Source organism: Cetorhinus maximus, chromosome 12 (genome assembly GCF_964194155.1).
Source record: "Cetorhinus maximus chromosome 12, sCetMax3.hap1.1, whole genome shotgun sequence".
Taxonomy (NCBI): Eukaryota; Metazoa; Chordata; class Chondrichthyes; order Lamniformes; family Cetorhinidae; genus Cetorhinus; species Cetorhinus maximus.
The window spans coordinates 93,991,814-94,007,517 of record NC_135890.1 but is presented as its reverse complement, the minus strand read 5'-3'; the positions used below and the strand labels follow the sequence as shown (position 1 = coordinate 94,007,517).

The window sequence follows — 15,704 nt, the reverse complement described above, 5'->3', positions numbered from 1 at the left end:
ATATTAGTGCTTCAAACAACACAAATTAAACCAAATGTTCAAAATCAGAAATAAAAATAGAAGATGCTAGAACTGCATGGTAGATTTATACGCATCTATAGAGAACAAAGACAAGCTGATGTTTTGGATCTGCACCCTTTTGTTAGAACCAGCAAATGAAAGAGAAGTGAGCTAAGCAAAATAGAAAATGCAAAAAGGAACTGTTTTATTGCTATTGTTAATGCTGTCCCTACAAACAAATTTCCTTCTCTTAGTTGGATCATCCAAGGAAGGGTTTGTTTCTATTGTAGTTGAGCAAGCGTGCTCGCTCAATGGATTGCTCTGAGAGCTAGAATATTGCACTCGTAGGACTATAATGTATGATGTTATTGGAATCCATTGAGGCTATCTAAAAGCTAAGCTGTCACATTCTTGAAATTGACAAAAATATGAATGATGGGCCCAACACTTCATAACTTTATAATCTCTGCAAATCAGCACTCAAACAAGATTAGTATACAGAGGAAATATTTAAAGAATTAATTGGGCTCTTTATTGACCCCTGAGAGCGTCAGAAGCAACTTCACCGCAAAGAGCCATAAAACAAGGATTCACAGCATCGAAAAATGTTGAATGATGGAAGGGATATGGCTGAATTTAGCATTTTATGAGTGATTAATAAATAGAAAGATCTTATGTTCTGTGCACACCTTTAACTCTAATATTTGTGTGTTTTTCTTGGAGGTGCTGGTAATTTGAATAAAGCACCATTTTGAAAGGCCAAGTTCTTTCAGTTCACAAGCATATTTTTGGATAATTTTAACATGAACTGGATAATTTTAACATGCACTGATGGTGCAGTGCATTAGAACATTGCCCTTTCATATCAAGGCTGAGATGTTTATTCAACTCAGTATAATGATATCAAAGTCTCTTTTCTTTGACTAAGTGTCATGCATCCTAGTTACTACTGAGTCAAAATCCTTAGCAGAAATTCCTTACTTACACTTGTATTGTTGCTTAGATTAATTGGATTGCTCTGAGAGCTAGAATATTACACTCGTGCTGTAGGAAGCACTGCTGTGAGCATGTGGCTGAAGCTCATTGGTACAGCGTAAAGGAAGCTATAACTGACTTGGAAGTATTTTATGTTGAAGCTATGCCAAAAGTTGGAAAGATCTATGCATAGACAGACGTTCATTGTCTAGATCCTTTATTTAATTATGATGGTGATGCTTTCTGAAGTGCTGTATAACACTGTTTTATGCAATTTACTAAAAGAACACTCACATCAGTACTTGTTTCCTTATTTCAAGATGTGGGGATGAACTGGAAGAAGGCATTAGGATGTGTGATAAAACAATGGGATTTAAGGGGCAACTACTGGCATTTATGGTATATTATTTCGAAGAGGCTTCTGATCCATTTTAGCTTCATCTTTTCAATGCAGCTCTGAAAAATGGCTTATTGCTTTTGAATAAATATTTTATTCTACTGCAACTTATTTCTTTCAACTGTAGACAGCATATTAAACCTTGGCCAAAACTACTGTTATCAACAACAATTACTGATCTCGTTTTCAGTCAACCAAAACTAAGTGCAAAATCTGATTGCTTTGCGATAGGCTCTGATAATCCAAAAGATATTTGAACCTGCTTGTAGGTAAAAATATTTCACTAATACTGAGAATATTCAAACTAAGTCGGCCAAGTTGAAAAAGGAAAGAAATTCCAAAAGTGTAACACATCAAGCAGATTTTTGCGAACGGTTGAAGTTATTTGTGCAGGAGCTCAAAGCAAATTAAAATAGGAATTGCTTAAGTAGCAGTACTGAAACATGTGATATAAGATGTTTGTGTACAACATAAATTTAAGTTGAGGCTGGTTGTTAAAATGCACCGTAGAGGGATTAATAATACACCATTTTGCTGATATATTATCTTTTAGTTCCTGAAGCAAGATAGAACTTGAAATATTTCAGGCTTAACTGAACTTCAAGAACTTGAATTGTAGAAACATTATTAGAGGTTTTGTAACCTAAATATGGGATTTTGGAGTGTATTACAGTTGAATTTATTTTAGAAATACAAGATCAGCAATCTTCATCCTTTGCAAAATTAGATCACAAATCTATTTAAAACTGAGGTTCATAGATAATTTACTGTGTATTTCAGAAATATTGAAAATTGGCATAAAGTAAGTGTTCAGTGTCTGGAGGTCCCATTAAAAATGAGGCCTTGGAAGGCACACCCCTATCAGTTGCCAATTTGGCTATATTACAAGAACACTATATATTTGTAGTTGACATTTTGAAATAACTTTTTTAATTCTGCTGCCATACGAATACCGATTATCATGAAAGCTCTACAGAATGTAACTTTTGTCTGGACACCAATAATATATAATTATTGATAATGATCTGGTACTCATAGCAAAACTGTTTGTGTAACTACAGGTGGCATTAGAAACCAAGCTTTTAGTATTTTTATAAAGGCAAAATACTGCGGATGCTGGAAATCTGAAACAAAAACAAAAAGTGCTGGCAAAACTCAGATCTGATAGCATCTGTGGAGAGAAAGACACGGATTCGAAACGTTAATTATGACTCTTCTTCAGAACTAAAGAGAAGTAAAAATATGGTGAAATATATACTGTTTAAGGGGGGGTTGGGCAGATGAAGCTGGATAGAAGGCCAGCGATAGGTGGAGGCAAAGGAGAGATTACAAAAGATATCATACACAAAAGGTTGAAGGGATGTTGATGGCGGTGATACTGGCTAAAGGAGGTGCTAATGATGACATTATGAATAGAAAGCTGAATGAGGAAGTGACAGATGGCCCTATTGGGGGTGGAGTGGGGTTTAGACCATGAACACTCCTCCATCCTCACCCCTTATAATATTTAATTTTTATATATATATTTTTTCCCACCTATTATTATTTTCTAAAAAAAATTTCCATTTTTATTCTTTGTTTTATCCCCACCTTTTAGCCTATTTTGATATTTTTTCCCACACCGTTCCCCGCCCCACTAGGGCCACCTGCCACTTGCTTATTCTGCTTTCTACTCTTAATGTCTCCATTAGCACCTCCTTTAGCCAGTGTCACCACCATTAACACCCCTTCGACCTTTTGTTTATGACATCTTTTGCAATCTCTCCTTTGCCTCCACCTATCACTGGCCTTCTATCCAGCTTCACCTGTCCCACCCCCCTTAAACATATTTCACCATATTTTTACTTCTCTTTAGTTTTGAAGAAGAGTCATACGGACTTGAAACGTTAACTCTGTCTTTCTCTCCACAGATGCTGTCAGACCTGCTGAGTTTTTCCAGCACTTTTTGTTTTTGTTCTAGTATTTTTATGAACTCATATATTACTTTTTCTGCTAATCTGGTGCCAATTTCCATTTTCCTCCTATATTTGAGGAAGTTTGTGTTACCAACCTCTTTAAAGTTATATAGTAGTGTGACTTCACAGAATACTAAGTATAATCTTTAGATTTTGGCACCCAAACACTTCAATAGCGAAGAGTTTTTTAACTGAAGAATTGAGATGAAGGGTCAAAGCCACCCATGCAGGACAGTTTGAAATGAATCGATGGAAGACAGAATAAGTTGGGAATTAGTTGTTAGGTGATATGAAGCTTGCAGATAGCATCTTGCCATTTTAGTCACTTTTTGACACTTGGAATTATAAGAAACCTATATCATAAAAGCTGCCAGTGTGTCGACGTAATGCTAAATTATAGGTCTAGCTGTAAAAAGGAACTTAAATATTATATTTCAGTATTTTATATTATTTTAAATGGCAGCAATTGCTGATTTAAGTATTGCCTTAAAACTGAAAGAATATAGCAACTGCTTGTTACATTAGCATGGTGCAAAACAGTAGCTTTATTGCACATGATTCAACCCAGGCAATGGAAGGATGGATGGAGATGGAAGTTTAGTTCTGCTATTCCAGGTGTTGTTTACCAGTGCTCCTTAACATAGGTGAAACCGAACCAAAGTGTTTTCATTCATCCTAATTGGATAACTAGTGTAGTCACATTTTTTGACAAATACACTCAAGGCAACTAGCATGACGTTTGACAGGGCCCTCAACCGTGTCCGGCCCATATCCCGCGCATCCTCCCTCACGCCTTCTCCTCCTTCCCAGAAACATGATAGGGTCCCCCTTGTCCTCACTTATCACCCCACCAGCCTCCGCATTCAAAGGATCATCCTCCGCCATTTCCGCCAACTCCAGCATGATGCCACCACCAAACACATCTTCCCTTCACCCCCACTGACGGCATTCCGTAGGGATCGTTCCCTCCGGGACACCCTGGTCCACTCCTCCGTCACCCCCTACTCCTCAACCCCCACCTATGGCACCTCCCCATGCCCACGCAGAAGATGCACTACCTGCCCCTTCACTTCCTCTCTCCTCACCGTCCAAGGGCCCAAACACTCCTTTCAAGTGAAGCAGCATTTCACTTGCATTTCCCCTAACTTAGTCTACTGCATTCGTTGCTCCCAATGCGGTCTCCTCTACATTGGAGAGACCAAACGCAAACTGGGCGACCGCTTTGCAGAACACCTGCGGTCTGTCCGCAAGAAAGATCCAAACCTCCCTGTCGCTTGCCATTTTAACACTCCACCCTGTTCTCTTGCCCACATGTCTGTCTTTGGCTTGCTGCATTGTTCCAGTGAAGCCCAACGCAAACTGGAGGAACAGCACCTCATCTTCCGACTAGGCACTTTACAGCCTTCCGGGCTGAATATTGAATTCAACAACTTTAGATCTTAAACTCCCCCTCCCCCCATCCCCACCCCGTTTCTCCCCCCTCCCTTTTTTTTTCAATAATTTATATAGATTCTTCTTTTCCCACCTATTTCCATTATTTTTAAATCTAAAACTAAAACTTTTTTAGTCTTTCCACCCCACCCCCACTAGAGCTGTACCTTGAGTATCCTGTCTTCCATTCTTAATTAGCACTTTTCTCAGACAATATCACCACCTTCAACACCTCTTTGATCCTTTTGTCTGTGACATCTTTTGATTATCTGCTCCTATCACTGCTTGCTTATCTCCACAATCACCACACCCTCAACTTCTCTCTCCCCCCGCCCCCCCCACCTTAGACCAGCTTATATTTCACTTTTCTCCTAACTATACTCAGTTCTGCCGAAGGGTCATGAAGACCCGAAACGTTGACTGATTTCTTCTCCACCGATGCTGCTGGACCTGCTGAGTTTTTCCAGGTAATTCTGTTTTTGTTTTGGATTTCCAGCATCCGCAGTAGCTTTTAGCTTTTTGTTTTTATATCTGATGTTTTAACAACCTGACTGTTTTAAAAAAAAAAGCACTGTGCTTGGTTGTGTTTGATTTCTACACATAAAAACCTTCATGTATTTTGTTTGCAACCTCTGGTGGGACAAGGCAAATAATTAAACTGCTGTACCAAACTAATCTGTACATCTTGTCTAGGCATTTTGAATATTTTTGACTACTTTTGGACTAGTGAGTCTATAAGAAACATCCATGACTATATCTTTGATGTCATGTAATCCTTGAATGGTGTTGGAAGCAGTGGATACTAAATTAAATCTGTAGAAGCATACAAAAGTCCCATGACATGAGGGAGGAATTTGTCAAGAAAGATAATGTAAATTAAAGAAGGAAATTAAATTTTTCACAAAAGTGACTTGGGATATTGTAATAGTTGACAGCATACTCCATTGCTTTTTTTTAAAGAAGTCTATCTAATTCTGTGCATTTGGGAATGAATTGAGCTTAGTCCCTGACCATACAGATATCCTTTATCAGCAACAGACTGACAGCCTTTTCACATAGGTCTTTATATTGCAGTTCAGTGTGGCTTCATGATTTTTGCAAAATTATGCATCTGAATAAGGAGGTAAGTTGACTTATGATTTAATGTTGGGGGTTATCACTAATCATACCAATTACCGTAAGTTGGCATGCTTTTCATTGGAAGAAAAGAGAGATTCCCTTCTGCTGCACATAACTGCCCCCTGGTCGATTTAAGCTGAGTTCTGTCCAGGAACAGTCTGATTATGGACATTAAACAGATTCCCTGAAATATTTTTGAGGTTTATTTAATATTAAGATCATACATATTCAATTTCCTCCACCCTTTTGAAGTAAGGATCTGTCTCTCTTAAATGCTTTGCATAATTAACAACAATTGGCAAATATGAGTCCAAAATATATTGTATTAAATATGAATTCTAGTATTTGGATCTAGCTTGTGAAACCAGAGAGGCAACTGCTGGTGATGTAAATATTTTGTCACTTAGTATTTGCCAATCATTACAACTGCCAAAATGTTCTGCAAGATGCTACTTGATAGTAGATGGAAAACAGCACTAAATGGACATAGAAAATTTACTCTTATTAATTTTGTGTTTAAAAATTCTAATTTAACTCTTAAATAGCCAGAAATGTTTATCTGTGTAATACAATTGATCTGTTGGCTTTTTGAATGATGATTTGTGCATTTTGAATTTGTATGTCATGACTTTACTGAAATATTCACATTTCTTGGCATTATTAGAGCATATACATAATGTCCTTTCTCTCAGTTCAAGGAAGTCTCTTTATATATTTAAAGAACAGTTTTCTGTTGCATTACATTTGAGAGAGAGCAGTAGAGCAACACTACTGGTTAAAACAATTAATGGATAGGTTGTAACACCTCCAACATAAATATTCACAGATCTGTTTTATTTAGTAAAGGCAAAAGTGAAATCAGAAATTAATAAATTATGTCCCAACAATGCTTTTCTACAGCTTCCAGCAGCTTGGTTCACCATGTTTGATGCGGTCCTCATTCTGATCCTGATCCCTGTGAAAGACAAAGTGGTAGATCCCATGTTAAAGAAGAAAGGCCTGTTGCCTTCGCCTTTGAAGAGAATTGCTGTAGGCATGTTTTTTGTCATGTGCTCTGCAGTGGCTGCTGGTAAGCTTGTTTTGTATATTTTCTCAAATAATTTTATTTTAATTTAATATTGTGAAATGGGAGACACTTTCAGATTATAAAAATGACTAACTACTACCAGAGTATTTGTAATTTGGAGACCCAAATATCAAAAAAAAGAATGACTTTTCTCATACAAGTTTTAAGCATTTCTCAATTGTGGGATTGCTAACAGCATAACCACTGATTCAGAACCCAAGGACATACCTAAAATAAGAATCTAACTGTGCAAAATGTCGTCTTAATTGAAAAATCAAGGTGAAGAGAAAAAGTCAATAGTGCAGGACAGCATCTTGAGTTTAAAAAAAGATTAGGTTGAATGTAATGTAGCGAGTTAAGTAATCTTAAAGTTGTATTTTTAAAGTCTGCAGACAATAGAATGAGAAAAAGACAAAGAGTAATTAGTTGAGAAAAAGGGCCAATGTAGATTGTGAATTAAATACCTTTTGGTATCATGATCAAATGTCAGTGAATTTAGAAACCTCTGCTATTTGTTTTTGTTGCTCATCTGTGTAGCCTATGCCCCCCTCTGTCTAGAAGAGGAACTGCAAACTTAGAGGAAGGTTTAACTGTAGTACTGAGGTTACCTGGTATTGGTGATCAAGTTTGTTGGAATTAAAAATACTTGAATTGATGCAAAGATTGTTGCTGCACTTGTAAATGTCATTATCTGTTGTGACCATCAAGGTTGAGTAGCTTTTTACTACTGCTGCTATTAAAAGGAGTAGTTATCCTGACAGTTGGACTTTGAATTGCAGCATCAGAATCCCTATTTTAAATGAAGGCCTGTGTAGCAAGGAGTTATTATGTCATGTTAGATGGTGCTTTGAAGACACCAAGGATATTCTGCTTTTCTTCCCGCTTTGGAGTGCATCATATGAACCGTGCGTCATATGAACCGTGCGTCATATGAACCGTGCGTCATATGAACCGTGCGTCATATGAACCGTGCGTCATATGAACCGTGCGTCATATGAACCGTGCGTCATATGAACCGTGCGTCATATGAACCGTGCGTCATATGAACCGTGCGTCATATGAACCGTGCGTCATATGAACCGTGCATCACTCAGATCCTGGTAGAAGATGAGTGGAATGAGCAAATGGACCATGTGATTGAAATGAATTGTGTGTAATTATAATTCTGTATGATGTTCAGGGGTTATTTCTTTCCCTCTATTGTAGATCTAAAGTAGACTCATCGAAAGATCACTTAACAGTGGTAAAAGATAATGTCCCTCAATGGAACATAGGAGCACAAGAAATAGGAGTGGGCATAGGCCATTTGGCCCTAAAGTAGACTCAGTAAAGATCACTAAACTGGTAAAAGGTAGCTGCGTTTGCTGCCAATTGGTGCATGCGCAGTTGTATTGTTTACTCTGTGACGTCATTGGGAGCAATGGTGTAGCCAGCGACCAGGACAGAAACATAGGAAAATAAACTGCAATTATGCCCAGAATCTTCCGTTTGGCGTGTGGGGGCGGGGCCCGCACACCAACGTGTAAAATGATGCACGGTGACGTCAGGCGTGCATCATTCCGACCTTCAGTTCAGTGGGCGCGCACTGGAGTCAGCTGTGCATCCGCTGAACTGTCAAAGGCCTATTAAGGCCATTAATTAACTAATTAAAGCGATTGCCAGGCTGCCCGGCCAACCTTAAGGTTGGTGGGCAGGCGAAGAGCCCAGGCAGCCTTCGCATTTTTCATGAAACCTCATCCACGGGTGGGATGAGGTTTCATGAAGTGTTTGTTAATTAAATAAAATGCCTTACGAAAATTCATAAACCTGTTCTAGCTCATGAGACAATGTCACATGAGGGGACCATGTCTGAGTAATTTTATTTTTTATTTTTTTTCAATGTTTTATTATTTAAATTAACCTCAGTGCAGGCCCTGACTCTCCCTCCTCCCCCCGCCTGCCCAGGTAATGCTGAGCGTCTCCGGGTGTGCATCACGCTGGGCAGGCCTTAATTGGCCCACCCACATAAAATGGTAGTGCGTAGCCGATCGCGGGTGGCGATTGGCTCCATGCCCACCTGTGTCCGCTCCCAACTGGCCCGCCCAACGGGGAGAAAATTCTCCCAAATATCTTTGGTGAGGAATCTAGGATTTACCTTTCAGTTCTAGAAAAGGTTCAGTGCTCTGACCTGTTAACCCGAGCTTTTACGCAAATGCTGCAGGACCTGGTCATTCTGTCCAGCACTTTCCATTTATTGGTTATTCTATCTGTGAGTAGCCTCTGTGGACCCATTTATATCCTGATTTCTTATCTGTATTACTGCAGTTCTCCACTCATTTCATTGATCATGCCACATCAATTTACAATGGTATTTTTAAATTTAAATATAGTCCCTGACACAACCCAAGTTTGGAAGGATAAAATTGATCATTTTTTCTTGCACATGTGCAGACAAGTGCACATGCACAATTTGGCATCGGTGGCCATCTTTGCTGCCATCTTGCATTGGCAGGAGACACACTGATATAGTGTTCCTCGATGGAACATAGGAACACAGGAAATAGGAGCAGGAGTAGGCCGTTCAGCCCCTTGAGCCTGTTCCACCATTCAATTAGATAATGGCTGATCTTCCAGCTCATCACATGCACTATCCCCATATCCCGTGATGTCTTTACCAACTAGAAATCTATCAATCTCTGTCTTAGACATACTCAAATGACTGAGCTTCCACGGCCCTCTGTGGAGAGAATTCCAAAGATTTACCACCCTTTGAGTGAAGAAATTGCTCTTCATCTCAGTCCTAAATAGCCTACCTCATAGTCTGAGGGTGTGTTCTCTGGTTCTAGAACCCATCCTACACCCCACCACCCCTTCCAGCTGGGGGAATGTTTCAACGAGATTGCCCCTCATTCTTCTAAATTCTAGTGAATACAGGCCCAGTCTCCTCATAGGGCAATCCACCACCCCAGGAATCAGTCTGGTGAACCTCTGTTGCACTCCCTCTATGGCAAGCATATCCCTTTTTGGCTAAGGAGACAAAAACTGTACATAATACTCCAGGCACGGTCTCACCAGGGCTCTATACAAGACATGTTTACTCTTGTGCTCAAATCCTCTTGCAATAAAGGCCAACATACCATTTGCCTTCCTAGTCTTTTTCTGCACTTGCATGCCAGCTTTCAGTGACTCATGAACAAGGACATCCAGGTCCCTTTGGACGTAAACACTTCCCCATCTCTCACCATTTAAAAAATAGTCTGCATTTCTGTTTTTCCTACCAGAATGGATAACTTTACATTTTTTTGACTTTATATTCCATCTGTCATGTTCTTGTCATTCACTAAGCCTGCCTAAGTCCCCTTGAAGCCTCTTTGCATCCTCCTCACAATTCACATTCCTACCTAGTTTTGTGTCATCGGCAAACTTGGAAATATTACATTTGGTCCTCGTATCCAAATCATTGATGTAGATTGAGAATAGCTGGGGGCCCAAGCATTGATCCTTGCAGCACCCCACTAGTCTCAGCCTGCCAACCTGAGGATGAGCTGTTTATTCCTACTCTGTTTTCTGTCCGTTAATCAATTGTCAATCCATGCCAGTATATTACCCCCAATCCCATGGACTCTAATTTTGTTTACTAACCTCTTGTGTGGGACCTTATCGAAAGCCTTCTGAAAATCCAAATGGATTCGTAGGTCACAACTAAGTGCAATAGACTGGGTCAAAGAGAAGGAAGTTATATTTCAAAGTAGTGGTTTAGTAGTGTACTCCTAGACTCTTCATGGCAAAATAACTTCTTTCCTGCATACCATAGTGACACAACATCCTAAATATGAAACTGTATAAACTGCATTAAATTAATTAAAATGCATTTTGTACATCCTTATCACTGCTAAAGAGAAAATTGTATAGCAGAATATTTTGGAAATCAAGCCAGGAATAGTAAATTAGAAGAGATTTTTGAGTATATCCCTGCTGGATAGTGAATGATGTATTTATACTCCGAGATCCTTTTGCTCTACCCTACCTTGACTTGGAACTTCCAAGTAATAATCCCCTATTCTTCCTTTCAAATGTACTATCTTGCACTTATCTGTGTTGAACTACATTTGCCAATTTGCAAGTATTTTTTAATGTTCTCTTAAAATCCATTGCAGTGTTTATTTGATTCATTCTGGAATCCAACTATTATGTGATGCTGTAGAGAAATATTTCGCCAGACAACAAATGCCAATGACTGTCATGAAATGAATTTGATATTTTTTTTGAGTTATTGAGCTTAAGTGTAGCAGTAACTGTGGATTATTTCTCAATGAAGAAAAGAACTGAATTGGTATTAAATAGGATTTTAGGAATCTTCTCAAAGTTCAAAATCAAATCCTTACAGTTTTAATTTACTGGATTCCAATTTCCTGTCATTCCAGTTCTAAAGGCTAAATTTGTGTCATGATTTTTTGGCTATTGTTGTAGGATGGGTTTATTTTTGGATACTGTTATATTGCCGCTGCTTGATTTCACTTGGGTTTGTCTACATAGGATACTGGAGGAATATGTGCTGTCATAATTTTATTTTCAAACAGATAGAAATCTGACTATTCTCAGTTTTATTCATTGCTACAATTCTCTTAGTTGACGAAAGAGGAAGTAGATTGCATAGAACTATTGTTGGTGTTCTCTCATCTCATATTGCCCTGCTTTAGATCTGTTGGTTACAGGTAGCCCAGGACCAAATCCTTTGAGCAGAATTTCCTCACCACATCAAGTTATGAAGTAGTCTTTATTCCTTGACCAACATCGCCAGAAATAGCTAATCCTAATATTTTATCTCATTTGGTATTTTGTACCATTTGGCTGCCGGACTACCCTACATTACAATCGTGACCACACTTCCTAGTAATGTCATATGAATTGCTTTAGCATGCCATGAGATCGTGTAAGGTGACATAGAAAAGGCTTTTTTATTTCTAATACTGTAAATGTGAATTGTAGCCTGCAATCTATTGTACCCATGTACCCATTCATGATATATCTGGTGAAGTATTTTATGTTTATATGGGGGAACGAGGCGGGTTGGCAGTTGTGCATGAAACAAACCTGCTTCAATTTGTCTCTAACCTGAAACGCCAATAAGTATAGTGGTAAATCTTGCTCTTGCTCTTTCAACACATTGGCCTGTTCGGTAGAATATTTTGATACCTATGCCAGGCACATAAGCTCTTGCTAGATCAACAATTTATACTAGAGCAATGCAGGTACAATGTTTCTACATCGATTGTGCACCAGCAAAAGTAGGGCCATTAGTACAAGTCTGCTGTGAAACTTGGAGTTACTTTCTTAGTTTATTTGGAGGTTTCAGTTCTCTCAAAATGGTATCAATGTAGATATGAGATGGCTCAGTGAAGTGAAATGCAAAACAACTTGCCATCTAGAAAATAAATCAATGTGTTCATTCACGTTTTTTCTAATCCCTCACTTTCACTGTATCTTCCTGCTGTATTAGTTTTTATTGGATTGTGTTCATTAATTTTTCTTAGTAAGCAAGGTACTCTTGCAATCTCTGCCAATTTTATTTAGCAATCTCATTCAGAAAGACCAAAAGGATGACTAATGTGATGTACGGCAAACCGAATCCCAGTTCTGTATGATAAATACAGCTTTATGACTGCAGCAATCAGTCTTGGAACCAATGCCAGAGAGAAGCCCAGTTCAAAAACCAGAAAAGAGAATTGTTGATTCAGGAACCACTCAAGAAGTGGAGATTATACAGTAGACAGTAGAGTTTGACCTCTGAGGCCAACAGGGATGTTGAAATTCATACTGGAAAATGGTTGAGGAGCAAGGGATGATCCAGCAGGCCAATGGAAAAGCCATGAATGAAATGGAAGAGCAGACTCATGGCCAGAAAATCAGAAGCTAGTCCAGTTCAATACGCCACAGGCAGTGGAGGTACAGTCAGGAAAACAGCAGAGCAACAAACTTCAAATCAGATTTGAGAAGAGCTGTGAGAAAGGAAATAATTTAATTTCAAATGCATCTTCTGTTTCGAGAGTCCACTTAGTGGAAATGTTTTGTAGCGGAGAGACTAAGCTTTCAACTTTCTTCTTCCACAAGATGTTTGAACTTTATTAGCTTCATTAAAAGCTAGTTTTGCTGCTGCTATGTGCCACACAGAATCTGTTATAGGAAAGGAAGGATTAAAACTGTCATGGGACAATAAGTTTAAAAATTCTTCTCTGGAGACTGTTCTATTATGTCATCCTTTAATGAATATGCGTTATGTCCTATTGAAAGTTAAAAATGTAGGAAAAAAAACATTGAGGTGGTGGTTGACCTTTAAATAAAAATGTTTTCCCAGCTCATGGCCTGTCAAAAATTGTGACAGGAAATTGTCCTACAATAGCCAGCAACCTTTGTATCTGTCAGTGAGACCTTTAGTGTTCACGAGGCTGAAGGTAGATTCTGCCCATTATTAGAATAGTTATATCAGCTGAAGATCCAAAGGTCACAGCTGCTGACATTAGTCTTTTGATAAGATTTCCATTCTAAGCAGTGATGTTTTTTGATAATATTGTCTGCTTTTCTAAACAATGATGCAACTGAGCCACATCTATTGAAAACAATGACATAACTGCAAGATATGTGTCAAACATTGCAATCCAATACGCACAAGTCTTTTTTAATATCAAGAGTTTTGTAAGACAAGTAGCTAGCATTAACGAGGATAGATAGGTTAAGTCATAAGAGCTGCAATTATTGTTTGTTAGAAATTTTGTTTTTTAAGACAATATGTATAAGTTGTGAAAAATGTATTTTGTAGGCACCTTAATTTCATGCTTGTACAATATATCTGAACATATTTAAGAATCATTGATTTATTTTCTGAAAATCCATTTGTATTGTTTCCTAATGGGCCAAGCATTAGTATGCTTTCCACACTCATTTTGTATAGCAAGTCCTTTCCAGTATTTTTTTTTAAAGAAAGCTGTTGGCTTATAGGACTAGTATTAGGGATTTGTAATGTCAAAAAATTGCAGATGTATTTAAAATTGATTAAGTCTGCCTCCCAATAATTAGTTCCATTGCTTTTGTAAAATTAGTGGTAAGTGTACGCTGCTGAGTTTAGCTGGCACTCCATTAATGGGATGAGGTTTTAATGTCAAGATGGAATATACCACTTGGCAGTAAGTTGGCGTAAAAATGATCAGTACTCCCAAATAGGGATAATATCTGAATTAACAAACTGCAGCTTCTGTTTTCCACCCCCCACCACCACCCGCCAGCCATCCGTAGGTTACAGCAATTGAAGTGCAGTTTATTTTATTCTTACGGGATGAAGTTTACAATTATATATAGACTTTTTCTATAATGTGTCAATTTAAGAGCTTAGTAAGTAAATGTATTTCGCAGTGTGACCTTGAGCCATGCAGCATGATCCTGCATTTCTACTGAATTAGCTGACTTGCTGGTGAGATTGGGTTGCTAGAAGCATCCCTGTTGAAGAAAATAAATTCCTGCTACTGATTGCTGTCCTGTAATTCCTGTTAACCATTGAGTGAAAACCAGATCAGAGTTGGCTGCAAAGCCCTTGCTTCTCTCATCCCATCAACACTGTCTTCCACTGTTTCCACTTGAGCAAGATACAAGAGGGCTGCCAGTATCAGTATTTTAAAGAGAGGAATTGATCTTCAGTTGATTTAATTCGGTGTTTAACATTTTTAAATTGTATCACATTGGAACTGCTTTTTACTACAGACTTGGAAAATTTTTTGGTCAACACTTTGTTGTGCAGGAGGGTTTTTTTTTTTAACAAGCAAAGCTTAATTCTCTAGTTATTTGTTAATCTGTGAAACAGTTATTTATTTGATTTTCCCCAATGCTATCAGCACTTTAAAGCTGCAACTTCTCAGTAATTCTTATTTTTCTTATATATTTCTTTTCTAATTTGTAATAAAGTCGCATCATAAATTGAAATGGCCTTCAAAGTACATTTCATAGTATTATCCTTGGGAATGGAATAATTGCAGTGTGCCAGTTGAAATGAAAGCATATTCAATAAGGTCAGGTAGAAAGCAATTTTTTAATCATGTGCTTTTGATGATTCTAATCATTGTAGACCAAATATGAGAATGTAGTTTTAATAGTAATTATTTACTGCTAGGGTCATTATATAGCATACATTTAACTCAAGATATTATGGGTTGTTCAGAAATGAAGTGAATGATCTGAACCAGTTGCTAAAAATGCTATTTACTTCATAATCCGATTGTGTTAGAAGAATTGTAACTGTCATCAACAGAAAATGGAATATTCCCATTTATTTCTAATCTACGTGCATTAGAACCTTTTGCAAATATCTTCAATGAAGAAACGTTTTCTAACGATCTCATTATATGCGTTTGTCACATTTTGTCACATCCAAATTTCTCTGTCATGCTGGCATTAAAGGTTCAAATTCAGTTGAAATTGCAACTAAACAGCTTGGAAATGTAATAATTAAGGCGAAAATAAAACTTTTTCAAGAAGCATGAAAGCCACAAATCAATATTTGGTCATCAGCAAACCTCTAAAACAACTAGCAAGAACTCAGTAAAATTATTCGATGTTGAATATTTTGGCCACTATCTTATTTTGACAGACATGTTCAGGAAGAGGAATAAGATTTCTAACGTTGTACAATATTATCCTTAAACTTATCTGAAATTATGATTTTTTTTTTGAGAGTTTGAAATGGATAATGAATATTTTTGTTTGGAGGTTTGTCACTGTGTAAGAGTGAGACATG

General features: G+C 37.9%; 1 protein-coding gene across 1 annotated transcript in view; it reads left to right on the top strand.

Moving 5' to 3' along the window:
- slc15a4 (solute carrier family 15 member 4) overlaps window positions 1-15,704 on the top strand; it is an 89,707-nt gene that overhangs the window by 26,306 nt on the left and 47,697 nt on the right. The window contains exon 5 of the mRNA XM_078554110.1: window positions 6,778-6,946. Within this exon, the coding sequence (XP_078410236.1) occupies window positions 6,778-6,946 (169 nt within the window). The remainder of the gene's footprint in view (window positions 1-6,777; window positions 6,947-15,704) is intronic.